Source organism: Mustelus asterias, chromosome 12, assembly GCF_964213995.1.
Source record: "Mustelus asterias chromosome 12, sMusAst1.hap1.1, whole genome shotgun sequence".
NCBI lineage: Eukaryota > Metazoa > Chordata > Chondrichthyes > Carcharhiniformes > Triakidae > Mustelus > Mustelus asterias.
Window position 1 is genome coordinate 106,696,243 of NC_135812.1, and position 26,231 is coordinate 106,722,473.

Below are 26,231 nucleotides of genomic sequence, written 5' to 3' on the forward strand. Positions count from 1 at the left end.
AGAAAGAGTTCGAATGGCGATCATTGTCCGAGAGAACGAACGATTAAATTTTCACACCGGCCCTTCTTCAGGGTTCGCTTCATCCGCTGAAGACACCTCTTCCTGGGGGGCAAGTCCTTTAGTACAGTACTGAGGGAGTGCTGCATTGTCGAAGATGTTGTATTTCGGTTAAGACCTTGCACCAAGGTCTTGCCTGTCCTTTAAAGTGGAGGTAAAAGATCCTTTGGCCTAGACAGCGATGCCCACATCCTGTGAGTGAATTAAAAAGTAAGGGTGCTCTCCCTGATGTTCTGGACCATATTCATCCCTTAACAAGACCACTAAAAACAGATTACCTGGTCATTTTCACGTTGCCATTCGAGGGATCTAGCTGTGCACTAATTGGCTGCTATGTTTCCTACATTGCCACAGCGACTTCTACAGTAGTTACGTGCCTGAAAATTGCCTTGGGATACCCTGAGGTGGTGAAAAGTGCTACATAAAAGCAAGTCTTCGTGATAAGAAATCTGTGTATACTTTTTCTCTCTTTTTTTTGTTCCGAGTTTCAGGTATTTGTTTATTTCTAAATTTAGGTATTTGTTATTTGCACAGCGCAAGGGTAACTGGCTTGAGAATTTCGTCAGCTAACTCCAAATCTAGCTCCGATAGGGGCCTTGGAACACGTCACCTCCCCAACTCGTGTAAATGAATGATGCGTGGAATCCTGAAAGGGCTGTTGACAAAAACAATTTCCACTCGTTCACTGTGGTGAGAAATTCTCACAAGGGGGTGAAATTAGGAAGTTGAAGTTTTATATGTTTTGAATTCAAAAGTTTCTCAAACAGCTGCATTTGGAGGACATTTGATACACGGACACTCTGAACCTGAATAAACACGTCCTGTGGAGTGCTCTGGCTCGGATTTAACTGTCGTTTGCCCTTGGAGGGAGGGAGGGTGGAGGGGGGGGTGCAGAGCGAAGCGCAGAGACAACTGGTTGTAAGGTTGGAGGAAAAGACTTTTAGACTGCAGCCAGGCAGAAGTGAGATCCAGTGAACACTGTTGTAATTTTTTCACACAACACGATTCTGTCTGGATTTCTAAAGTCCAAATTGAGGCAGAAGCAATACTTTATCTTTTCCATTCAACAGACATTCACAGCAGAGAGACCGGTTAGTTGCTGCGGTAGAATTTGTTTACAGTGTGTTGTGGATATGATTCCATGGCTATTGGCAGTAAAGTGGCCATTCTTCATCAGAGATCTGATGTTGCCTCTCGTCAGGCTGCTCAACACACAGGGGACTTGACAGTTCAATCTTTTCTGAGCTTACAACTCCAGACATTTGCTTCTAGCTGGGAAGAGTACTCAGAAACAGGAACTCTGGCTGATTGTCCCCACTCCAAATCAGGGTCGTTAAGATGATTACAGCAGTCTCCCTGGCTGAGCAATCTCCACTGATTCAGTGCAGACCAGCGATTGAATTTGGACCTCCCAGGTCTGAGTGGCTCAGCTGTTCATGCACTTTACATGAGCCTGAATTGGTCATTTTACTGTGAGAGGAAGAAGGTGAGAGTGAGATGGGGTAACCAATCTTTCTGAACTGTTCCATATCCTTGTGTCGTTATTGATGAATAAGTTGCATATGATTGGAAATGCCTTTGAGTCAAGCAGAGTCAGAAGAGGATTGAAGGTGTGCACAATGCAGAATTTAAAGGCTGCTGCCACTTGCTCACCACTTTCCTTGATCTAGCTGTTTGCCTATTCAAGGAGGGAGGGAAGCAGAAAACAAGAAGCTATAGGCCAGTGAGCTTGATGTCACAGGTGGAGAAGGTGGTGAAGAAGGCATATGGCATGCTTGCCTTTATAGGACGGGGCATAGAGTATAAAAGTTGGGGTCTGATGTTGCAGATGTATAGAACGTTGGTTCGGCCGCATTTGGAATACTGCGTCCAGTTCTGGTCGCCACACTACCAGAAGGACGTGGAGGCTTTGGAGAGAGTACAGAGGAGGTTTACCAGGATGTTGCCTGGTATGGAGGGGCTTGGTTATGAGGAGAGATTGGGTAAACTGGGGTTGTTCTCCCTGGAAAGACGGAGGATGAGGGGAGACTTAATAGAGGTGTATAAAATTATGAAAGGCACAGATAGGGTGAACGGTGGGAAGGTTTTCCCCAGGTCGGCGGTGATGTTCATGAGGGGTCATAGGTTCAAGGTGAAGGGGGGGAGGTTTAACACGGATATCAGATGGACATATTTTACACAGAGGGTGGTGGGGGCCTGGAATGCGCTGCCAGGCAAGGTGGTGGAGGCGGACATACTGGGAACGTTTAAGACTTATTTAGATAGCCATATGAACGGAGTGGCAATGGAGGGATACAAAAGAATGGTCTAGTTTGGACCAGGGAGCGGCACGGGCTTGGAGGGCCGAAGGGCCTGTTCCTATGCTGTATTGTTCTTTGTTCATGGTCTGTCATGGGGAAGGTGTTAGAATCGAGGAGGTTATAGCTGGGCATTTGGAGGAATGCAAAGTAATTGGGAAGAGTCAGTCTGGTTTTATGAAAAGTAAACCAATTTATTGGAGTTCTTTGAAGGAGTAACATGTGCTCTGGGTAAAGGGGAGCCTGTGGATGTGCTGTACTTGGATTTCCAGAATGCATTTGATAAGGTGCAACATCAGAGTCATTGCAGAAAGTAAAAGCTCATGGTATCAGGGTAACGTATTAGCAAGAAAGAAGATTGGCTGGTTGGTAGAAAACAGAGAGTATTTATAAATGGGTCATTTGGCCTGTCTTGATGCTCTCTCCACCCACGTTGTTTGTGTCTTGAGGACTTGATTGGCTGTGGGTGTTTGCATTCCAACCATTGTTCATGTGGATTGGGTCTGTGTCTTTGTGTGCCCTGTTTGTGGGCGGAGTTCCCGCTCGCCTGGTGCGGGGGGCTTGGAGCTCCGAGGGCTTGTGTGGTTTTTAAGAGACTCCTGGATGAGTACATGGGACTTAATAGGATGGAGGGTTATAGGTAGGCCTAAAAGGTAGGGTTATGTTCGGCACAACTTGTGGGGTCGAAGGGCCTGTTTTGTGCTGTAGTTTTTCTATGTTTCTATTGTCTGAAGCTCTGGGTGTCAGGTGCAGCAGTCAGCTAGATGCAAAGTTCCCTCCCCATTGCCTCAGCTCTGTGCCCAGCTGGGGAGGAATGCTTCCTACTGCACCAGTATTTAATTTTTTTACAATGTCGTACACTAAGCCATCCTGAGTGAGATGGCCATGTTCAGGGCTGTGCACCTTGTGTCCAGCAAATTCTGTGCCGTGTCCCTGGGCATAAAAATGCCATGGTACAAGAAGGTGAAGACTTGCAGGTTGAATGTGCAGTCATTGATATTCAGAGATCATCATGGTCTGCTGATGTAAACTGGTAGTCATGATGTGGAAATGCCGGCGTTGGACTGGGGTAAACACAGTAAGGAGTCTAACAACACCAGGTTAAAGTCCAACAGGTTTATTTGGTAGCAAACGCCACTGGCTTTCGGAGCAGCGCTCCGAAAGCTAGTGGCGTTTGCTACCAAATAAACCTGTTGGACTTTAACCTGGTGTTGTTAGACTCCTTACGATATAAACTGGCACAGCAGAATAAACAGTCAGCTTTTTGATTTAAGAGCTTCTGTAATATTTGATGTGCACATTGCGTCCAGCACTTATTACTTGGGCGCATGGTTGCAAAGTTAGTTTGACTTCTGTTTATTTATAGGAGCTGATTGTTAAAGCCTTTGTGCTCCTAGTCTCTGTTTAACCGTCTCGCTGCCCTGCTTTAGCACAAAGCAGTAAGTGAAATGGGGCTGGCTCAGTGGGCAGGTCGTTTGCTGAGCTTGGCTCCAAACCCCAGAGGGGAAGGTGTGTAGCTACTTCTCTCCTTGTCACACCCTCAGAAATTGGTGACACCAGCAAGGCTGCTGTCCATTCCTCCTCGAGGATGTTAAGGGTGAACCACGTATTGTGGGACTGGAGATCTATGGTGGCCAGACCAGAAAGAGGAGGCAGATTCCCTTCCCTGAAAGACATTAATGAGCCAGTTAGGTTTTTTAATCTGATGCCAGGCCCTGAATTAATCACCGGCTTGAATGAATGAAGTAGGAATTCAAGCACTGGGTTCCTAGACCAGTGCTGTAACTATTTGCAAAATAAAATGGGGAGCACTGTTTTCTGGCATTAATTGAACTCTATAAAGTTAAAAGTTTATTTATTAGTCATTAACAGTGAAATGAAATTACTGTGAAAATCCCCTAGTTGCCACACTCCGGCGCCTGTTCGGGTAACACTGAGGGAGAATTTAGCATGGCCAATGCACCCTAACCAGCACGTCTTTCGGACTGTGGGAACAAACCGGAGCACCCAAGGAAACCCACGCAGACACGGGGAGAACACGCAAATTCTACACAGACCCAGTGACCCAAGCCGGGAGTTGAACCCTAATCCCTGGCGCTGTGAGGCAGCAGCGCTAACCGCTATGCCACCGTGCCGCCCCAAGTACCACTGTAACCTGAACAAATCAAAAGCTTAGAAAGATCGCTCTCAGATCCAGACTGTGCACAGTTCAAATACTTTCTGTTTTTATTTTATTCAGCCTTTTTTTTTGATAAAGTTTTTTTCAGATAGCATTATGTTGATGATGGGTGATGCTTGAGACAGAAACATGATATGTTTAAACCCCAGATGAGGGTTATGCACCCAATGTTGTTTCCGACATGACTGGCAGCACAGGGTAAAATTTGAGTGGATGCTCAGGTTGCCGTAAAGCATCACCGATGACAGACAGTGGAATTCACCTTAAAAGGAAAAACGAGCATTGTGAAATGAAACTACTTCCTGTTTTTTCTGTAACTGTCTACAGGAGCAATTGGCAGTCAAGATAAGGATGCAAAAGACTTTGTGGCTTCATTGCATCATATCCTATCGCAAATATGTTGAAATTTGAAACTCGCACACATCAGTCTAAGCGCTTGTTGAGTGGGTGCAGCAAGCTGGTGACTCTAAGCAGATGCAACTGCTTTCATTTTCTTCCAGGAATATTGGGAGAGTTGAGGTCCTGTTCTGATTGCTCACATTTCCCAAACCTTTTGTCTTCCCCACCCTCGATCCATGGAATTCCTGACTCATGCTGTGGGCTGTGTCCTGATTACTGGCAAGCGGGGAGGGAGGGACGCACAAAACAGTGTGGCCCACGCCCAAAGCAATGCGGCAAATATATAGCAGATCTGGCAGCACCTGTAGAGAGCACCTGTTGATGCTTTGAGTTGTGTTCGAATGTGGAAGTTAGTATTGGATGGTGCCTCCACAGCCCACAAAAAATTGCTGTACTAAGTTTATTAGTCACAAGTAGGCTTACATTAACACTGCAATGAAGTTACTATAAAAATCCCCTAGTCGCCACACTCCAGCACCTGTTCGGATACACTGAGGGAGAATTTAACGTGGCCAATCCACCTAACCCTCACATCTTTGGACTGTGGGAGGAAACCGGAGTACCCGGAGGAAACCCATGCAGACACGGGGAGAACGTGCAAACTCCACACAGACAGTGACCCAAGCCGGGAATCGAACCCGAGTCCCTGGCGCCGTGAGGCAGCAGTGCTAACCACTGTGTCACCGTACAAAACACCTTGCCTATACGTCTGTCTTTAATCCAGGCAGTAATCGTGGGGAAACAAATAATGGAAACACCATGATGCAAGTGCGTTGTCAGAAAGCGTATTGTTAGTCAATGCTGGAATGGAACATGGTCTAATCCCAAAGTGTGCTAACCCGCAATGCAATCTACTCTCCATATATAATAGTTACAGGCTGCTCTCTGTCTTCACTTTGTTGAGTTTCCGTTCTCTGAACAGATCACTGGAAGTTCTGTACAGACACGTGACGTTCTGAAGCATCACTTTAATGAGCTGAAAGCCAAGTTGACCAAGCTGCTGGATGAACGGTTAGTATTGCTGCTCCAGGAAGTGGATAAAATTGAGCAGGAGAGCATCAAGCCGCTCGACGACTGCCAGAAGTTAATCGAGCATGGCGTGAACGTGGCTGCTGAGCTACTCAGAGAAGGTAAGACCAGCAGTGCCCGACTGCCTAACCACAATACCAGTGTCAGTCCTGGGTTAATGGGTAGCACTCCTGCCTCTGAGTCAGATGGTTGTTTAAAGTCCCCCACTCCAGAAACATCAACACAAAATCCAGACTGACACTCCCAGTAAGGGAGTACTACTGTCGGAGGGCAGTACACTGGGAGTGCTGCACTGTCAGAGATGCTGTGTTTTGGATGAGATGTTAAACCAAGATGCCTGCCCTCTAGGGTAGAGGCAAAAGATTCCATGGCACCCAATCAAAGAAAAGCAGGGATTTCCCCTGGTGAACTGGAAGATATTTAGCCCTCAACAGCTCCTCTTGTTAAAAAAAAGACCATCTCGTCTCTATTGCGTTGCTGTTTGTGGGAGCTTGCTGGGTTTCCCACATTAGAACAGTGACTACAATTCAACAATTGTAAAGCACTTTGAGACATCCCAACTTGTGAATGGTGCTATATATGAATAGACGGCATGGTGGTACAGTGGTTAGCGCTCATGCCTCTCAGTGCCAGGGACCCGGGTTCAGTTCGCGGCTTGTGTCACTGTCTGTTCAAAGTCTGCACGTTCTCCCCGTGTCTGCATGGGTTTCCTCCAGTGCTCCCACACTCCCAAAGATGTGCAGGTCAGGTGGATTAGCCATGGTAAATCTGCAGGTTTACGGGGATGAGGAGGGGATGCTGTTTCGGAGCGTCGTGACAGACTTGATGCACCAAATGGCCTCTTCCTGCACTGTAGGGGTTCTATGGTTAGGCTGTGAGTGAGGCTGTTTGTGAGCAGATGTGTTAGTTACCAAGCTGCTTAGTGCTGTCACAGCACAGGAGGTTCCATCGAGATTTTGTTCAGATTGTGTCAGGCATTCAGTGGGAGAACTGCTGCCAAGGCAGAAAGTGTCAGTGTGGACAGCTGACCGCACAGTATCGATGAATCTCAGAAAGTAGGTACACTGCACAATCCAAACCAGGGCTACAGAGTCACAACTCTGGGCAAAATATTAGTTCCAAGAGGATTCCCAGTAATCTTTATAATGAAATGAGAGGGAACTGAGCGTGCAGGTCCACAGTTTCTTAAGTGTGACAACACAGGTGGCCAAGGTGATTAAGAAAGCATGTGGCATGTTTGCCTCCATCGGCCGGGGCAAGAGTTGGGAAATCATGTTGCAGCTATATAAAACCTTGGTTAGGCCGCATTTGGAGTATTCCGTGCAGTTCTGATCACCACACTACCAGCAGGAGGCTTTGGAGAGAGTGCAAAGGAGGTTCACCAGGATGTTGTCTGGTCTCGAGGGCGTTGACTATGAGGAGAGGTTGAATAAACTAGGATTGTTTTCATTGGAAAGACAGAGGCTGAGGGCAGACCTGATAGAGGTCAACAAAATTATGAGAGGCACAGACAGGGTGGAGAGTCAGAGGCTTTTTCCCCAGGGTGGAAGTGTCAATTACACGGGGGCACAGGTTCAAGGTGAGAGGGGGAAAGTTTAAGGGAGATGTGCGGGGGGGGGAAGTTTTTCACGCAGAGAATGGTGGGTGCCTGGAACGCGCTGCCAGAGGAGGTGATGGAAGCAGCACATTAGCAACATTTAAGAGGCATCTGGATGGGTACATGGATAGGGAGGGAATGGAGGGATATGGACGGAGAAAGGGCAGAAGGGTTTTTTTTTAGTTTAGTTAGAGCATCATGATTGGCACAGGCTTTGAGGGCTGAAGGGCCTGTTCCTGTGCTGTACTGTTCTTTGTTCTTTGAAAGATGCAGTAAATTAAATTATTCTGTGCTGCAATTACAATGTAATTCCATGTAATGACCACACGGAGTACGAGAGAGCTCGCCCATAGTTGGGTAACTGGGATGATATGGCAATAAGGTGAGGTGAAAGGTGGTTTGTGTAAAACATAAACGCTGCCCGAAGCCAGTTAGCGCTAAATTATCTCTTTCTCTGCTATAATTTCTAATTAGTTTTGTTAAACTCTCATTTTGAAGATTAGACATTTAATGGTGGGTGTGGAATGGCAGGTGGCAGGAAATGATGGGATAAAGGACTCACCTTGCAGATGCTGCTTAGCTGACATCTTTAACAATTTTATAGGAGAGGTTGCTGTGCTCTGTGGAACGACAGAGGAAGAGAAACTCAGAAACTTCACAAAAAAAGCTCTGCAAATCCAACTCGACAGGTCAGTGTTTTTTTCTGTTTGATCAAATTATTTCTTGCTTTTCCTCCATTTTACAGGTGAGCACAGAGTATATAAATATGATCCAAGGATTCAGGCTGACACTCTCGGTACAGCACTGAGGGAGCGCTGTACTGCCAGGAGGTGTTGGATGCAGTGTTACACTGAGGATTTGTCTATCTTCGGGTGGACATATAGAGTCACGCTCTTGTGCTCTTTCTCAGAGAAGCTTGGACAAGACGAGGCTGAAAGGCGATTGGGTAGAGGTGTTTCAAACATGGAGGACTCTGGACATATGTTCCCATTGACCGAAGGGTCTAGAACAAGCATGCTTAGCAAAAGAGGCAGAGGTGACTTGAGGAAAAGCTTTTGCACAGTGAGTGGTTCGGATGTGGAATGCATTGCTTCGAAACTATACAAGACATTGGTGAGGCCGCACCTGGAGTATTGTGCACAGTTTTGGTCTCTGTATTTGAGGAAAGATGTGGTGGTATTGGAGGCAGTTCAGAGGAGGTTCGCTGGATTGATTCCAGAGATGAGGGGTTTGTCGTATGAAGAGAGATTGAACAGTTTAGGCCGACACTCTCTGGAATTTAGAAGAATGAGGGGAGATCAAATTGAGGTCTACAAGATAATAAAAGGTACGGATAAAGTAGACGTGGAACGGATGCTTCCTCTTGTGGGGCATTCTAGGACGAGAGGTCATAGTCTTAGGATAAGGGGCAGCAAATTTAAAACAGAGTTGTGAATCTGTGGAATTCGCGACCCCAAAGTGCGGTGGGTGCTGGAACAGTGAGTAAATTTAAGGAGGAGTTGGAGAGATTTTTAATTGGTAATGGGGTTGAAGGGTTATGGGGAGAAGGCAGGAAAATGGGGACGAGGAGCATATCAGCCATGATCGAATGGCGGAGCAGATTCGATGGGCCAAATGGCCTAATTCTGCTCCTGTATCTTATAAACCTCTGAAACGGCAATGGAGACTGATCCAATTATAACCTTCAAAAATGAATTGGATAAATAAGTGAGGAGAGAAGAATTGCAGATCTAAAGGGAAAGGGCGAGCGATTGGGACAGGTCGATCTTGCAGAGAGCCAGGATAGGCTGAATGAGCCAAGGTACCGCCACCTGTGCTGGAACCATTCTATTATTTTATAAGATTCTATGATTCTGTCTGGAGTTCAATGATGCTCTGTTAGTATGCACAAGCGTGTTTATGTATCAGTGAGTCAATCTCTTCTCACCTCTCCCTCCCTAGCTGTTATTCATGCAAAGGAGGTGGTGTCAATGTTAATGTCATCATTTATTCCCATCCCTAATTTTCCAATCCTTTAACTGAGTGGCTTGCTAGATCACTTCAGAGGGCACTGAAGAGGTAACTGCTTTACTGCACAGAGGAGGTTTACAAGAATGTTGCCAGGGATAGAAAAGTGTAGCTATGAAGAGAGACTGGATAGCTTGGGGTTATTTTCCTTGGGACAAAGAAGTCTGAGTGGTGATGTGATAGAAGTGGACAAAATTATGAGGGGAAGAGATAGAGTGGACAGAATAAAATTGTTTCCCTTAGTGGAGAATTCTCTAACCGGCGGACATAGATTCAAGATTCAAGGCAGTCGGTGTAGAGGGGACGTGAGGAGGAACTTTGTTTGCAAAGGATGGTGGGTGTCTGGAATTCTCTGCCTGAGTTGGTGGTGGAGGCAGAGAACCTAAATTATTTTTTTTTAAATACCTGGATCTGCACCATAAGTGACAGGGCTATGGGCCAGGTCCAGGAGGTTGGGATTAGAAAGGGCACCTGGGTGTCCTTGGGCTGGTATGGACCAGATGGACCGAATTACCACCTCCTGTGCTGTAACTTTTCTATGGTTCTATAGTTCTATGTGGGTCAAATGCAGCCCACAGCAGGTGAGAACGGTACCTGTGCTTCCCTGAAGGACATTGGTGAACCAGTGAGGTTTTTACAACAATCCCACAGTTTCATTGCCACTGTTACTATTGCCAGCATTTTATTTCTGATTTATTTATTCGCTGAATCTAGATTCCCCAGGCTTTGTGGTGGGATTTGAACCAATGTTTCCAGATCGTTAATCCAGGCCTGTGGATTACTGGTCCAGTAACATAACCACTGCATACTGCTGTTCCTTTCATCTTGCGACTTTGGTTTTGGAAAACTGTTGAATTTGAGACCAGGGCGACTCAGGTGGTCTGTGGACAGTTGGAGGGCTGGAAATACTGGAGTGGTTCAGACAGAAGAATATGCATTAGCATGCAAGCATCTCCTGTATTCTGAAATCTTGCTGTGTTTACTGAAACGTTTCTTTTTCTCTCCCCGGGTTTGTTTTGAATCCAGTTTGCCGGAGGTCCCCTCACTGGCGGAAGTGCCGTGTCTATCGGCTCAGTTAGAGGAAAACTTGCTCAGTTTTGTCAAGGATCGAATCTTTAGCTACGGAGCGATTGCTTCTCATCCTCCGGTCCAGATCGAGGAACTGACTGAAAGGCCCGGGGGAATTCTCGTGCGATGGTGTAAGGTGAGCAAGTCTCTGAAATGGAACTGAACATAGCTCCTCGGGTGGAGACACTTCTTCCTTTCCTCTCCTCTCTTCCCCTGCCCCTCTTTCCCCCGCACTCTGCCCATCCTGTACCAGGAAGAGGTCATGGAGAAAGAAAGTGTGTGGGGAAGTGTTTCATTATGAAAAGGGGCTGTTACTTCAGACTGGGTTTCAGAGCTAACTTTAGTTTGATGACTTTATGGGAAAAGCTGCTATAGGAACCGGAGCAGGCCATACAGCCCTTAGAGTCTGTTTGTCCATGAAATTAGCGCGTGGCATGGCAGACAGGTGCTGAGCAGAAACTGATAGCCAAGTTCCGCACACACGAGGACGGCCTCAACCGGGATATTGGGTTCATGTCACACTATTTGTAACTCCCACAGTTGCGTGGACCTGCAGAGTTTCACTGGCTGTCTTGTCTGGAGACAATACACATCTTTTTAGCCTGTCTTGATGCTCTCTCCACTCACATTGTTTTGTTTCTTAAAGACTTGATTAGTTGTAAGTATTCGCATTCCAACCATTATTCATGTAAATTGAGTCTGTGTCTTTATATGCCCTGTTTGTGAACAGAATTCCCACTCACCTGAAGAAGGGGCTTAGAGCTCCGAAAGCTTGTGTGGCTTTTGCTACCAAATAAACCTGTTGGACTTTAACCTGGTGTTGTTAAACTTCTTACTGTCTAGACAGTTGGTGGACATGTGTTCCTGCCCCGTTGGCCGTTCTAATGCCCGTCTTCCCAGGCAACTGAGGAGCCTGATGCCCTGGGTGGAAGCCTGGTGAATATGTGTCAATCGGGACAATATGACTTCATTTGGACCCCGATGCAATTTTAGCAGGACATGAGGCAGCGTAAAACCTGCTGGATTCAGAATCATAGAACCCCTACAGTGCAGAAGGAGGCCATTCGGCCCATCGAATCTGCACCGACCACAATCCCACCCAGGCCTTATCCCCATAACCCCCTGCATTTACCCTAGCTAGCCCCCTGACGCTAAGGGGCAATTTAGCACGGCCAATCCACCTAACCCGCACATCGTTGGACTGTGGGAGGAAACCGAAGCATCCGGAGGAAACCCACGCAGACACGGGGAGAACGTGCAAACTCCACACAGACAGTGACCCAAGCCGGGAATCGAACCTGGGTCCCTGGCGCTGTGAGGCAGCAGTGCTAACCACTGTGCCACGATGCAGCCATGGTGTTTGTCAGTCTCCCTCAGGGACTGGACAAGCTGAGTACATGGACCATCTGCACTGGTGCTTGCCTGAGACCCACAGAACAATGTTCTGATTGCGGAGGGTTAGTTAGTCAGTCCATTGAAAGCAAAGCTCCTCAGGATTTCCCTCCTGTTTGACTGGGGTTGGGAGGTGTTGCACAGCGTAGCTGGCACATTGTACCCTGTCCGAACTCTCACTTCTTTGGACAATGAGTGGTAGTAAAGATTTTGACTGATATCCTCTGTGTGAATTTTTTTTTCTCTTCCCCAGTACCCCCGCCCCCCCAAAAAAATTCCTGAACGTGTTGAGTTGCTTCCTTGAATGATGTAAGACTGTTATTCACTTTCCAACTTAAACATTTTTAAGAGATTTAATAGAGGTGCTCAAAATTCAGGGATTTTCATAGAATAAAAGAAGAAATTGTTTCTCCTGATGAAGGAGTAGCATTCAGCTCCGAAAGCTCGTGATACCAAATAAATCTGTTGGACTTTAACCTGGTGTTGTGAGACTTCTTACTGTTTCTCCTCGGCAGAAAACACAGATTTACGGTAATTGGCTAAAGAACTGAGAGTTGTTTTCACACAGTGAGTTGTGATCTGGAGTGAGCTGCCTTAAAAGGGCAGTGGAAGCAGTTTTAGTTACTTTACAAAGAATTGAATAGAATCATAGAATCCCTACAGTGCAGAAGGAGGCCATTCACCCATCGAGTCTGCACCGACCACAATCCCACCCAGGCCCTATTCCCGCAACCCCACATATTTACCCTGCAAATCCCCCTGACACTAAGGGTTGATTTAACACGGCCAATCCACCTAACTTGCACATCTTTGGACTGTGGGAGAAAACAGGAGCACCCGGAGGAAACCCAGGCAAATGCAGGGAGAACATGCAAACTCCACACAGACAGTGACCCGAGGCTGGAATTGAACCCGGGTCCCTGGCGCTCTGAGGCAGCACTGTGCCACCCACTAATAGAGACTGGAAAAATATTTTAAAATGTAGGGCTATGGGGAAAGAGCGATTGGCTGCAGGGGGGTGGGAGGAGGAGGAGAGAAGAGACAAATTGGACCATGGGCCAAATGGCTCCATGATTCTAATGTAGGAAACGTGACAATTCTGTCTGCGCATTTCTGATAGTGACCACCAGAGGGAACAGACGAGCTTTATTGGACGCTGGAAATAAGCTTCAGGTCTGCTGTGTTGGTCAATTCCGTTCAGATTCCTGTCTGAGTTTAAAATGGTCCAGACTTGATGTTCACAGCTTTAGATCTGACTGAATCTCAAGTGTTAATAACACTCAAATTTTTCAGTCCCCCCTCTTCACTCAAAATTGTTCACACTCCGCTGTCCAAACTCAGGCAGCGTCAGTCAGTAAAAATGGAGTAATGGGTCAGTGGGAGTTGGGTTGGATTTGATTTGATTTATTATTGCCACATGTATTAGTATACAATGAAAAGTATTGTTTCTTGTGCTATACAAAGCATACCGTTCATAGTGAAGGAAATGAGAGACAGTGCAGAGTGTAGCGTTACAGTCATAGCTATGGTGTAGGGAAAGATCAACTTAATATGAGGTAAGTCCATTCAAAGGTCGGAGGGCAGCAGGGAAGAATTAGAGCATTGTTAAAGAGTTACAATGAAGTTTTAGCAGCATAGAACGAGAGTAAAAGATATAATTAGAAGGTACGCTGGGCACAGCTTGCAAGAAGTCGTGGCCTTTCCTGGTCTCGGAGTCTCACTTAGGTGCAATTACTCGCGACGGGGCCCTGCTGAAATGTAAACGATGCGGACTGATCTCTTGTGTTTTGTTGTTAGGATGATGAAGACTTTGTGACACGGGAATATCGGTTACAGTTCTGTAAAAGCACCGCCGGCCAATTTGACGACGTCTACATTGGGCCTGATACTGAGTTTGTGGTTTTGCACATTGACCCGAATGTTAACTACACGTTCCGTGTGTGTGCGCGGAGAGAAGGACGCCTGGAGTGGAGTCCTTGGAGTATTCCACAGAGCGGGTACACCACTCTGACTGCACACGGTCAGTTAGTCCATTAACAGCAATGCTCTCAGGATTTCTCCGTTTGCTCGGTCTCTCCCCACCCAGAGACACCTGTTTTCTCACTCTTCTTTCTGCCGTGCTCGCTTGGTCTCTTTTCCTCCTCTTGGTCTATTTTCCCTTCCTTCATCTCTCTCTTTCTTTTCCCTCCCTCCAACTCTCAATGTTGTCCCCCTCCAGACACACTCAAGATCTGCAGCACTAAAGCCGGTTGCATTAGCCCATAAGATCCAGGCTGACATCATTAAATCAGCACTGATTAAATTTAAAACATAGAAAATAGGAGCAGGAGGAGGCCATTCGGCCCTTTGAACCTGCTCTGCCGTTCAACATGATCATGGCTGATTATCCAACTCAGTGACCTGTTCCCACTTTCTCTCCCATATCCTTTGACCCCTTTCACCCCAAGTGAATCATAGAATTATAGAATCTACAGTGCAGAAGGAGGCCATTCAGCCCATTGAATCTGCACTGACCACAATCCCAACCAGGCCCTATCCCCATAACCCCATGCATTTTACCCTAGCTCATCCCTCTGGCAATTTATCATGGTCAATTCACCTAACCCGCACATCTTTGGACTGTGGGAGGAAACCGGAGCACGCGGAGGAAACCCACGCAGACATGGGGAGAACGTGCAAACTCTACACAGACAGTGACCCAAGCTGGGAATCGAACCCAGGCCCTTGGTGCTGTGAGGCAGCAGTGCTAACCACTAAGCCATCATGCTGCCCTCTGTGCTGTATCTAACTCCTTTTTGGAAAACATACAATGTTTTTGCGTCAACTACTTTCTGTGGTAGTGAATTCCACAGGCTGACCGCTCTCTGGGTGAAGAAATTTCTCCTTGTCTCTGTCCTAAACGGTCTACCCTGTATCTTCAGAATGTGACCCCTGGTTCTGGACTCCCCACCATCAGGAACATCCTTCCTGCATCCACCCTGTCTAATCCTGTTAGAATTTTATAGGTTTCAATGAGATCTCCCCTCAGTCTATTAAACCCCAGCAATTTAATCCTAACCGACCCAATCTCGCCTTGTACATCAGTCCCACTAACTTCCTAGTCTCTGGTTATCCAGAATATAACTCGGCCTTTATAGATTTGATATCTAAACAGGATGCACAGAGTGTTTTCGACTAAGTGAAAAGTTCCATATTGCTGTGATACTGAGGAATCCTTAACTAAGAGAGTGGACTGAAACTTAAATAGACAGAACTGTGCAGTCATCCATGTTGAATCTGTGTTGAATCTTGTTCACAGAATGGATCACAGGTTGCGAAGGGTTCAGTCTCAGCAGTCGGAGAGACATGGCACTCAGGAATGATTCTCCTTCATCCGGTGTGTTATACTCCAAGGAACCCACTTACACCAGCGGACAGACGCTGACATTTAGGTAAGTGCTTTACTGCTGCCATTATTATTGTTTCTCAAACTCACCGACAGAAAGTGTAACTGGCTGCAGGGTCGAGACTGTAAACTCCAACTTAGTTCACCACCTTCAGCCCATCTGAGAGTTTAGATTGGAGGCTTTGGATGGCGTGTGATCAGTGTGGGAAACAGATTCCCTGGAGAGACTGGCAGCAAATCACAAGAGCTGCTGAGGTGTTTGGCTGAGAGAAAGGTCGAGGCGAATGAGAGTGGTTAGTGTTCTTACAGCTTCTACACTTTTGAACAGACCAATGAACTTCTGATCAATATACCCACAGAACCATAGAAAAGTCACAGCACAGAAGGAAGCCATTCAGCCCATCTTGTCCATGCCAGCCAGAGGGCATTAATCCCTAATTTCTAATTTATTTATTCGTTCATGGGGAGACCAGGACAGGTCTGGACACCTAAAATTTTGAAGCTCTCGACCATTTCTACTTCATCCATTGATGTAGACAGGGACATGTTCTCCACTACACTTCCTGAAGTCGATGACAATTTCCTTCGTTTTGGGGCAATCCCTAATTGCCTTTGCACTGTGTGGCTTGCTAGGCCATTTCAGAGAGCAGTTGAGAGTCAACCACATTGCTGTGGCTCTGGTGTCACATGTAGGCCAGACCAGGGTAAGAATCGTAGAATTCCTTCCCTAAAGGACATTAGTGATCCAGATGGGTTTTTCTGACAATCGACAATCGTTTCACGGTCATCAGTAGATTCTTAATTCCAGATTTTTAAAATTGAATTCAAATTCTACCATCTGCCGTGGCGGGATTCGAACCCGGGTCCCCAGAACATTATCTGAGTTTCTGGATTAATAGCCGAGCGATAATGCCACTAGGCCACCGCCTCCCTCCTGAGGCAGAAAATGGTTCCAGGGCAGAAAGAACAGTCAAGCTCGGATTGTTCTCACTGAACTGCTGCTGTTCAGTGTTCATTCCTGAGTGCCATGTCTCTCTAACTGCTGAGACCGAACCCTTCACAACCTGTGATCCGCTCTGTGAAAGCCAGGGAGCGTGCCTTAATGACTATTGCCCGGTGGCTCTGACATCCATCAGTATGAAGTGCTTTGAAAGGTTAGTCATGGCACAAATCAATTCCGGCCTCCCAGATTGCCTGGATCCATTACAGTTCGCCTATCGTACAACAGGTCTACAGCAGACGCCATCTCCCTGGCCCTACACTCGACCATGGAACACCTAGATAACAAAGACACCAATGTCAGATTCTTATTTATTGACTACAGCTCAGCCTTCAACACCATTATTCCGACAAAATTCATCTCCAAACTCTGTGGCCCGGGGCTCGGCTCCTCCCTTTGGAACTGGATCCTGAACTTCCTAACTCACAGACCACAATCAGTAAGGATAGGCAACAACACCTCCTCCATGATCATCCTCAACACCGGTGCCCCACAAGGCTGTGTTCTCAGCCCCCTACTGTACTCCTTGTACACCTATAACTGTGCGGCCAAATTCCCCTCCAATTCGATTTTCAAGTTTGCTGATGACATCACCGTAGTGGGTCGGATCTCAGACAATGACGAGACGGAATACAGGAATGAGATAGAGAATCTGGTGAACTGGTGCGGCAACAATAATCTCTCCCTCAATGTTAGTAAAACGAAAGAGATTGTCATTGACTTCAGGAAGCGTAGTGGAGAATATGTCCCTGTCTACATCAACGGGATGACATAGAAATGGTCGAGAGCTTCAAAATATTAGATGTGCAGATCACCAACAACTTGTCCTGGTCCCCCCATGCTGACACTATAGTTAAGAAAGCCCACCAATGCCTCTACTTTCTCAGGAGGCTAAGGAAATTTGGCATGTCTGCTAAAGTTTAAAGTTTATTTATTACTGTCACAAGTAGGCTTGCATTAACACTGTAATTAAGTTACTGTGAAAATCCCCTAGTCGCCACACTCCGGCACCTGTTTGGGTACACTGAGGGAGAGAATTTAGCACGGCCAATGCACCTAACCAGCACGTCTTTCGGACTGTGGGAGGAAACCCACACAGACACAGGCAGAACGTGCAGACTCCACACAGACAGTGTCCAAAGCCGGGAATCGAACCCAGGTCCCCAGCACTGTGAGACAGCAGTGCTAACCACTGCGCCACCGTGCATCCGCTATGACTCTCTCCAATTTTTACAGATGCACCATAGAAAGCATTTTTCTTGGTATGGCCCCTGTTCTGCCGAAGACCACAAGGAACTACAAAGGGTCGTGAACGAAGCCCAGTCCATCACGCAAACCAGCCTCCCATCCATTGACTCTGTCTACACTTCCCACTGCCTCAGAAAAGCAGCCAGCATAATCAAGGACCCCACGCACCCCAGACATACTCTCTTCCACCTTCTTCCATGGAAAAAAGATGCAAAATTCTGAGGTCACGTACCAACCGACTCAAGAATAGCTTCTTCCCTGCTGCTGTCAGACTTTTGAATGGACCTACCTTGCATTAAGTTGATCTTTCTCTACACCATAGCTATGACTGTAACACTACATTTTGCACTCTCTCCTTTCCTTCTCTATGAACGGTATGCTTTGTCTGTATAGCACGCAAGAAACAATACTTTTCACTGTATGTTAATACATGTGACAATAATAAATCAAACCAGGACAAATAATCCAAGAAGATCTCTCTTCCTAATCTCTCATTTTAACTGGGTGCCTTGTCTTGTTATGCGCTGCCTTGAGTCGTTGGGAACGAGATATGAGGTGGATCTCCAGTGGGTCTGCTGCAAACACCCAAACCCACACGAGTGAAGCTTGAGCAGTTTGAGGAATTCTGAAGTTGTGAACGGCGCTATAGAAATGTAAATTCGTCATGTTCCTTCCTTTCCATTTCAATCTTGGGGTTTTGAAATTTGCAAAAGCACTTTGCAGCTGATTGGGTCATTCTGAAGTTTAGATGCTGTTAAGTAGGAAATGTGTCGCCCAATTTACACACAGCAAGCTCTCACGAACAGCAATGATCAGATCATCTATTGCAGGCGTGTTCACCAGGTTCACTCTGGCCAGAGTTTATGTATGATTTTTGTATCATCGGCTTTGTCCTTACTGTTGACCTCTTTAAGGAACAGAAGTTTTTGGCTTAATAATCCTCTGTTCGATATCTGTTGGCGAGTGGTTTGCTCTGATTGAGAGTCAGGTCTGGTCAATTGAGACATGTCAGAGCTCAGCTCAATGGACCACACTTTGATTAAAAAGTAGGATATCTGAACTGTAATTCCCAGCTGAAGCTGCTTCATCATCTGGCTGAGGTGTGGAAGAGAGAGAGAGAGAGGGCTGAGACATGGCTCTCGGTCTCTTATTTAGGCATAAAACTTGGAATCCCTGTGAGGAAGGGGGTGAACATACACAGCAGTATCAACTACAGTCAATGCCAGCGAGACATGGCAGAGAACAGCAAAGGTGTTCCTTATGTTGGACGCCTTTCACCAGCATTGCCAACGTGAGATCCTGGGCATCACATCACGAGCCGGCATCACCAATGAGAAAATGCTACAGGGGTGACTGGTAGGACACTGTGGTGTAGAGACAACTATAAGTGTCAGGATGGAGATTTCACCTCCCAAGTGTACAAGGACATCACCAGATGGACTGGCCAAAGAAGACTTGGTGAAATACGTTTTAAGGATGACCTTCCAATCAAGGTTCACCCTCCTAGTCTGGAGCTAAAGATATTGTGATGGACTCGGGCTGGTGAAGTTCTCCTCCTCTTTGTCCCACATGGTACCCGAGGAACAAAGTCTAGTTAGTTAGTGGGGCGGGGGGGGTGGGGTAGTCACAGGAAGGGCTGGAGACAGGGAAGGAGGCAGCTGGAGGGCTAACACTGCATCTCTCTCTTTCTCTCTCTCTCCCTCTGCACCCTCTCCCTCCTCTCTCTGTCTCTCTCTATCTCTGTCCTAGGCTCCATACGCACCCGTCTCTCTCCCTGTGCCTTTCACTTCCCAAACTACTCTTCATTTTCAAACCTTTCCCTCCATTGTTTCAATGTAGTGCATGCATTGTGTATGAGGATTGCTGTAGAATTTGCCACAAGGTGAATGTGATTCCTTGCAGAGAGGCGAGGCTGTTTGCATCAGCTCAAATGGTAAAGAAACTGAATGGGGCTGTTGGTGTGGGCCGGGCTGTTTCTCCAAGGATCGTTCTTTTCGTCTCTTTCCAAAGTTCTAATACACCATGCGAGAACATTGATATGTCTGTTCTGCAGTGACCCTAGCTATGTGTGTGACACTACATTCTGCACCCTCTCCTTTCCTTCTCTATGTACGGTACGCTTTGTCTGTACAGTGCACAAGAAACAATACTTTTCACTGTATACTAATGCATGTGACAATAAATCAAATCAAATATTTATTTCCAGATATTGCAAGTTGATAATTGAAACCATCACTTTTTATGGGTGATACAGTTTGTAAAAAGGGTTCAGACCTATTAGAGCTTGAATGAGACACTTGAAAACCGACCCTCAATCTATATTGGTTTGTGTTTGTAGGGGAGAGGGTTGCAGCTTGTGATTTGTATACTGAATCTGTTCTTAGTGTTTGTATCTTGTCTTGTGAGACAGGGGCTATTCGAATGCAATTTTGTTCTTTTATTTCCTCAGCACTAACTTGCCTTTGCCAAACACGGAGCCAGAAGAGATTTTCTAACAGGCTGTGTTTTTATTTTGTTCGCAGAATGGAGGCGGCAGGACCACCGGATAAGAGAGACAGTATCGGAGTGTGTGTCGAGCCCCAAAATGAATGTGATTCCTTGCAGAGAGACAAGGCTGTTTGCATCAGCTCAAATGGTAAAGAAACGGAATGGGGCTGTTTGTGTGGGCTGGGCTGTTTCTCCAAGGATCGCTCCTTTAGTCTCTTTCCAAAGTTCTAATATACTTGCAGGAACCTTGATGGTGTTTGTTCTGCAGTGTCCCACAGTGGAGCTCACTGTAGATGTCCGTGATCTTGCAATGTCTGAAGACTCAAAGTAATAACGAATTGTTGCTTCAAGATCCTCTTGGAACAAAAGTAATGAAAAAAAAGCATTGGAGTGTGTTACAATGTGCTTACTCCCTTCTGGGGGTCATCTCCTGTTCTGTTAGTAGTGGGCAAGTACCCCACCATCCAGTCAGTGTTACTACACAACATTCAGGAGCAGGGTCATCCCTCCCAATCTGAGGTACAGGGGCTGAAATTGGGTGGCTCAACAGAGATTGGCTATGGACCCTGGCACTGTGCTGCTCTGTTTGCTTGGCTCAGTTGATAAGAGTTTGAGCCCTGTACCAGGAGTTGGAGCTTGGCCATGCTGACGCTTCATTAATGGGACAGGGGGGTAGTGCTGAGAAAGTGGTGCGTTCCCCTGACACGTTACCAACTGGGCCAGATGTTAAACCTCCGTCTGGTGACCGTCTGCCTATTCTGGTGGCCCGGGTGACTCCTGAACATCCCACAAAGAGAAGGGATTTTTTCTGGTGTCCTAGTTAGTGTACATCCCTCCACCCACATCATTTAAAGATTAACTGGTTATTTATCTCATTTATATTTGTCAAGAAAGTGTAAACTCTGCACAAAGCTGCTGCCTCCCTAACAATAATCTCTGCATCTCGGGACATTTTATTGTGTGTGAAATACTTTTGAGGAGTTCCTGAGGAATGAAAAGATGCAAAACCAATACAATATCTCAGTCAGACAGTGTGACTTGAAGCAAAGAAAAGCTGAAAACATCCAGTTGGCCTCTTGCTCCAATTCCCATTGCTGCAAACCCCGTCTCCTCAATGCCTGTGAAATCCGAGTCTCTGTTTCACCTCCCTACAGCAGTCTGAGCATTAGGTTTAATTCTGGGTGTGGTTGCACAGTGGCTTATGTTACTGGACTAGTAACCCACAGGCACCAATTCCAATCAGGCTGTGACAGCTGAGGGTTTTCTGGATTAAAAAGCTAATATCAGTGGCATTGGCATCTGGTTCACTGTCAGTCAGGGAAGGAACTATGCCATCTTTACTTGGCCTGGTCTATATGTGACTCCAGACCCTCAGCAATGTGGTGGACTCTTAACTATCCTCTGGCCTAGCAAGTCACTCAGTTACATTCACTGCCACTTTCTCAAGGGGAATTAGAGCTGGGTGATGAGACATAGGAGCAGAAGTAGGCCATTCAGCCCATCAAGTCTGCTCCGCCATTCAGTGAGATCATGACTGATCTGATATAATCCTCAACTCCACTTTCCCGTGTTATCCCTTTAGCCTTTGATTCCCTTACTGATTAAAAATCTGCCTATCTCAGCCTTGAACTTACTTAACGACCCAGCCTCTACAGCCCTCTGCGGCAAAGAATTTCACAGATTCACCCCTCCTCAGAAGAGATTCCTCCTCGTCTCTGTCTTAAATGAGTGACCCGCTCACTGAGATTATGCCCTCTGGTCCTAGACTCTCACACAAGGGGAATCAACCTCTCAGTCAAGCCTCCTGAGAATCCGATGTCTCAATAAGGTCATAGAATCCCTACAGTACAAAAGGAGGCCATTCGGCCCATCGAGTCTGTACTGACCACAATCCCACCCAGGCCCTATCGTCATAACCCCCTACATTTATCCTAGCTCGTCCCCCTGACACTAAGGGGCAATTTTAGCATGGTCAATTCACCTAACTTGCACATCTTTGGACTGTGGGAGGAAACCCACACAAACACTGGGAGAACGTGCAAACTCCACACAGACAGTGACCCAAACTGGGAATCGAACCTGGGTCCCTGGCGATGTGAGGCAGCAGTGCGAACCACCATGCCATCACCTCTCCTCCTCCTAAATTCCAATGAGTACAGCCCAATCTACTTAACCTCACTCCCTCAATACCCGTTATCAACCTAGTGAACTTTCTCTGGACCGTCAGTGTATCTTTCCCTAGATAAGGAGACCCAGTTTGTTCACAGTATTCCAGGTGATGAATGCTGATCTTGCCAGTGATGATCACATCCTGTGTGTGAATAACTCGTTTCATCATTTTGTTTTTTAGGGGCGGTATTTGTGAATGGCAAAGAAATGACCAATCAGCTGCCTTGTGTTTCCACTGGGTCATCGGTAACCTTTGACATGGAAGTTGTCAGCCTGGGTTTGGGCTTCAGCGATACGGCTAGTTTCAAGCTGCGAGTGATTATAAGCTCTGGAAACCGAGAAGTCGTGTTTGACTGGCTGCTCGACCAGCCTTGCGAAGCGTTATATTTTGGATGTTCCTTTGTGTATCCAGGTTGGAAAGTACTGGTATTTTAGACTCCAATGAGGGGTAAATCGTCACTTCTAATGGGACCTGTTAGCACTCAAGATACGGCTACTCAATGCCTGTGCAAACGCTGGAAGCTTCACTGTAAAGGATAGTCCTCATATTCTAGTTTTTAAAAAAAATCCCATCATTGGAAATGTCCTGAGCTGCTGCATTGTGTTGAGGGCAGTTTGGGGTGAAGGAAAGGTAAAGGGGCATTTTTGTTTTATCTTTCCAGTAATTATTTAAACAAAAGCTTAAAAATATATTAAACATTTAAGAGGCAGCGGAAAGTGACTGAATTCCTCAATGTGCGTTAGATCTGGAGAGTCCTGGCGATTCTGTCACACACTCGCTGTGGTGATGATGATGAAATCTGTCCATCCGTGTGGAATTATGTTGCTCTGACTCCTGAAGTCAGGCCAGTGTTTGTTCATTGCTTTGTCAGGATGAACGTTGCTGAACTTCCTGTCATCAGTCAAATGAGAGGTGATAAATACTGCCTGTGCCCTTCTGATGACTTTTCTCCTATCCTGCCCGGCCGAGTGCCATGTTCCATAATGAAATGCCAGGTTACAAATTATTTAGTCAAATGCAATGAGAGTCACTGGTGCCTGGGACCTGGTCTAACGAGGAGAAAGATTTTCTGTTTTTGGCCCAGTTCAAAGCGCAGCAGAGAATTGTGCTGTATGTGAACACCACACAACCTGGACGAGGAGAAAATCTCCAGAGTGCAAATGTGAACGGTTTTATATCAGTTTGTACTAAGCTCTGACGTACACAGAATAAAGCTGGTGTGTAACTTTTATATCTGTTCACAAAACAAACTTCTTAAAAGAAGCGCTTGTGGCTGCAGGGATATTAAAATTATGGTGCCGTCTGCAAACTGTAAGTTTGTGAAATAAGTTTTAAAATGTTTTGGCCTTAAATATAGGAATCATTCAGTTGTTTCAATGGACTGAGAATCGACAACTTGCAAACCTCTGGCAACTTAGAATTTACGATACAGGCCATTTAGGCAACAGAACTGTGCCCCTATTAATGCTCCACATACCCCTTTCCCCCCCCTCATTTATTTATCCAGCTTCCCCTTAAATGCTGTTAACATTAACCACACCACGTTCTACATTTTAAATGTTTGGGTCTGATTTTTAATATTTATTAGATAGCAATTACGCAGACAGTTCTTGCCTAATCACCAACTGGTAGTAAAAGGGAGAATTTATTAGTAAACGAAAGATCTGTTGTATCTACAACTTAGCAAAATGCAGTTTTGCCAGGGTGGACTCTTGTTTAACAATGCCTTTCTGTACTGCTCTTCCCAGTGCACGGTTATAGCGTTATGTTGAGAGTAAATATGCATGTGATTCAAAAACAGGAATTATATGCATCTTTGAGCAGCACCAGCCTGGACCTTTGAATTTTTGACCAGTTACTATTCCAATTGGTCATTCTATTATTTGCCAGATTGTCTAGTTTGACATTTTGGGGACCTGGAGATTTGGGAAAGATCATTCCTGGTGCTCTTTTATCCTTTGGTGGGTAAATACTTAATTGACAGATCTATTGGTGTACAGATTGAAAAATACACTGATTCATGGAAATCTGAAACGCACTGGTTCCAAAAATTGGATGTGACTGAAGAGTGTGTTCCATTTCTCATTAAATTTAGATGAGCAGGAAAAAAAAATGCATTTTATAGTATTTAAGATTCTAAAGCGTTTTTGGAAAGTTCTTTGACTAGGGCGTAGTTCGCCTGTATTTTTGCTGTGAAATTGCTGCTGTGTATATCGATGGATTCCCCATGTTAGATACAGGGAGTGAAGACCAAAACTTCAAGTGAAATGGGATCTGACTTTGGGGGATGATTGGATCAGGATATCCAATAATTTAGTTCCCATTTTAAAGTCATAGATTCGATCCTCAATTTTATATTTCCATTTATAAATTGCTATGCCGGTATTTATTATGAAAACAACCTATGTAAATGCAGTGACTACGTTACCTCGCCATTTCACTGTTGCTGCATCTCAACCCCTGCATGGTGGTAATTATTGCATGACAAGTTTACAGTTTCTAATAAGTGAAATTGTGGAGTTATCTTTTATATTTTCACCTTTCACTGTGAATGGTCTTAAGTGCCCAACCATTAGGTGAATTGTGCCTTTATACACACAAGCCTCATTTTCTAAAGGACAATCATTGTGTTTCAAAGTGCCCATATATATGTCAATCTTTTTATATTGTCATAACTTAAGATTTCCAAACCCTAATATGGTTAAATGCAATTAGGAAGATTTAAAGAAGATTGGCCAGATGGGTTTACAGTCCAAGTATTAGATTGTACTTGAAGCAAAAATGAAAGTTTTAAAAAGCACCCTAGTGAGTTCACTTTCTCGTGTGGTGCTAAACCCGGAACCTTGGATGTAGATTTGTTTTCTGCATCTGAGCTGACTGCAACGCTCATGTTGGCCTGAGTGGTGGAGGTGGAGCTGTGTTCCAATTTATATCTGGCAGGGGAGTGATACTTGCCTTCCATTCCTTCTGGCAAAGGAGGGGTGTTTGGAAAAATTTGAGAAGCTTTCTAGTCCAAATTGACATCCCTCAACCTTCGTGTAGGGTTACGTGGAAAAAAAATGGGATATTTTCAATATTAAGCTCAACTGTAAAGAACAAGGAAGGTGACATATCAGAAGCTATCAGCAGTGGAACTGTTCTCTCTCAAGCAGCAGGTAACAGTAATTCCAAGAATGAATGGCCTATCTCATACTGTAAATTGGCTTTCAGCTCTGGTAGTGCAAATACCAAGCCATTGCCTCAGATCACAACTGTAGCTGAGTGCCTTTTCTCAAAAAGGAACAAACCTCCAGATTGCAACCTTTTCACAATTTTGTTGCATCCAAGCTTTGTGCAACACATCCTGGCTGTGAAAACCTGCTTGCCTTTAATCTTGAAAATGTATTACATGTATTTCTAATAAAGTTGAAAATGTTTTTTAACCATTTTATATATCTGAAGAATTACTGAATAGTTTTCAAAGCTTCTTTACTTGCTTAATAAACCCATTTCTACTGCTCCCATAACAAAAGCAGGATGAGTTCAGAGTCTTTAATAGCACAAGGGCAAGAGCCATTCAGTCCATGTCTGCCTCAACCTCCTCCCACCACACCGGAACAGTGCATTCCAAACCTTAACCATTTTGAACTTTTCACGTTTTTGCTTTATTGCCAATTACTTTAAATCTGTGCCCTCATTATCAATCCTTTCATCCAAGTTTCTCCCCATCTACAGTCCAAATATGCCCCTTAGTGTCCAAACGTGTAGGTAAGGGGGAATTAGTGGAATGTGTGGGATTACTGGGATAGTGCAGAGGGTAGTCCTGAGTAAAATGTCAAAGTCAGTGCAAACTCACTAGGCCAAATGGCAGCCTCCTGCACTGTAGGGGATTCTACTCTATCCACATCTCTTCTCAGCCTTCAAGGAAACAATGTGG

General features: G+C 45.6%; 1 protein-coding gene across 3 annotated transcripts in view; it reads left to right on the forward strand.

Annotated features, from left to right (window-relative positions):
* Nucleotides 1–25,744, forward strand: part of crlf3 (cytokine receptor-like factor 3) — a 57,216-nt gene extending 31,472 nt beyond the window's left edge. For all 3 annotated transcript variants that reach the window (XM_078225806.1, XM_078225807.1, XM_078225805.1), the window contains exons 3-9: nucleotides 5,855–6,062; nucleotides 8,163–8,247; nucleotides 10,592–10,769; nucleotides 13,823–14,045; nucleotides 15,324–15,456; nucleotides 20,181–20,293; nucleotides 22,496–25,744. In XM_078225806.1, the coding sequence (XP_078081932.1) occupies nucleotides 5,855–6,062; nucleotides 8,163–8,247; nucleotides 10,592–10,769; nucleotides 13,823–14,045; nucleotides 15,324–15,456; nucleotides 20,181–20,293; nucleotides 22,496–22,749 (1,194 nt within the window). In that variant the 3' untranslated portion in view covers nucleotides 22,750–25,744. The remainder of the gene's footprint in view (nucleotides 1–5,854; nucleotides 6,063–8,162; nucleotides 8,248–10,591; nucleotides 10,770–13,822; nucleotides 14,046–15,323; nucleotides 15,457–20,180; nucleotides 20,294–22,495) is intronic.
* The last annotated feature ends 487 nt before the right edge of the window (nucleotides 25,745–26,231 follow it).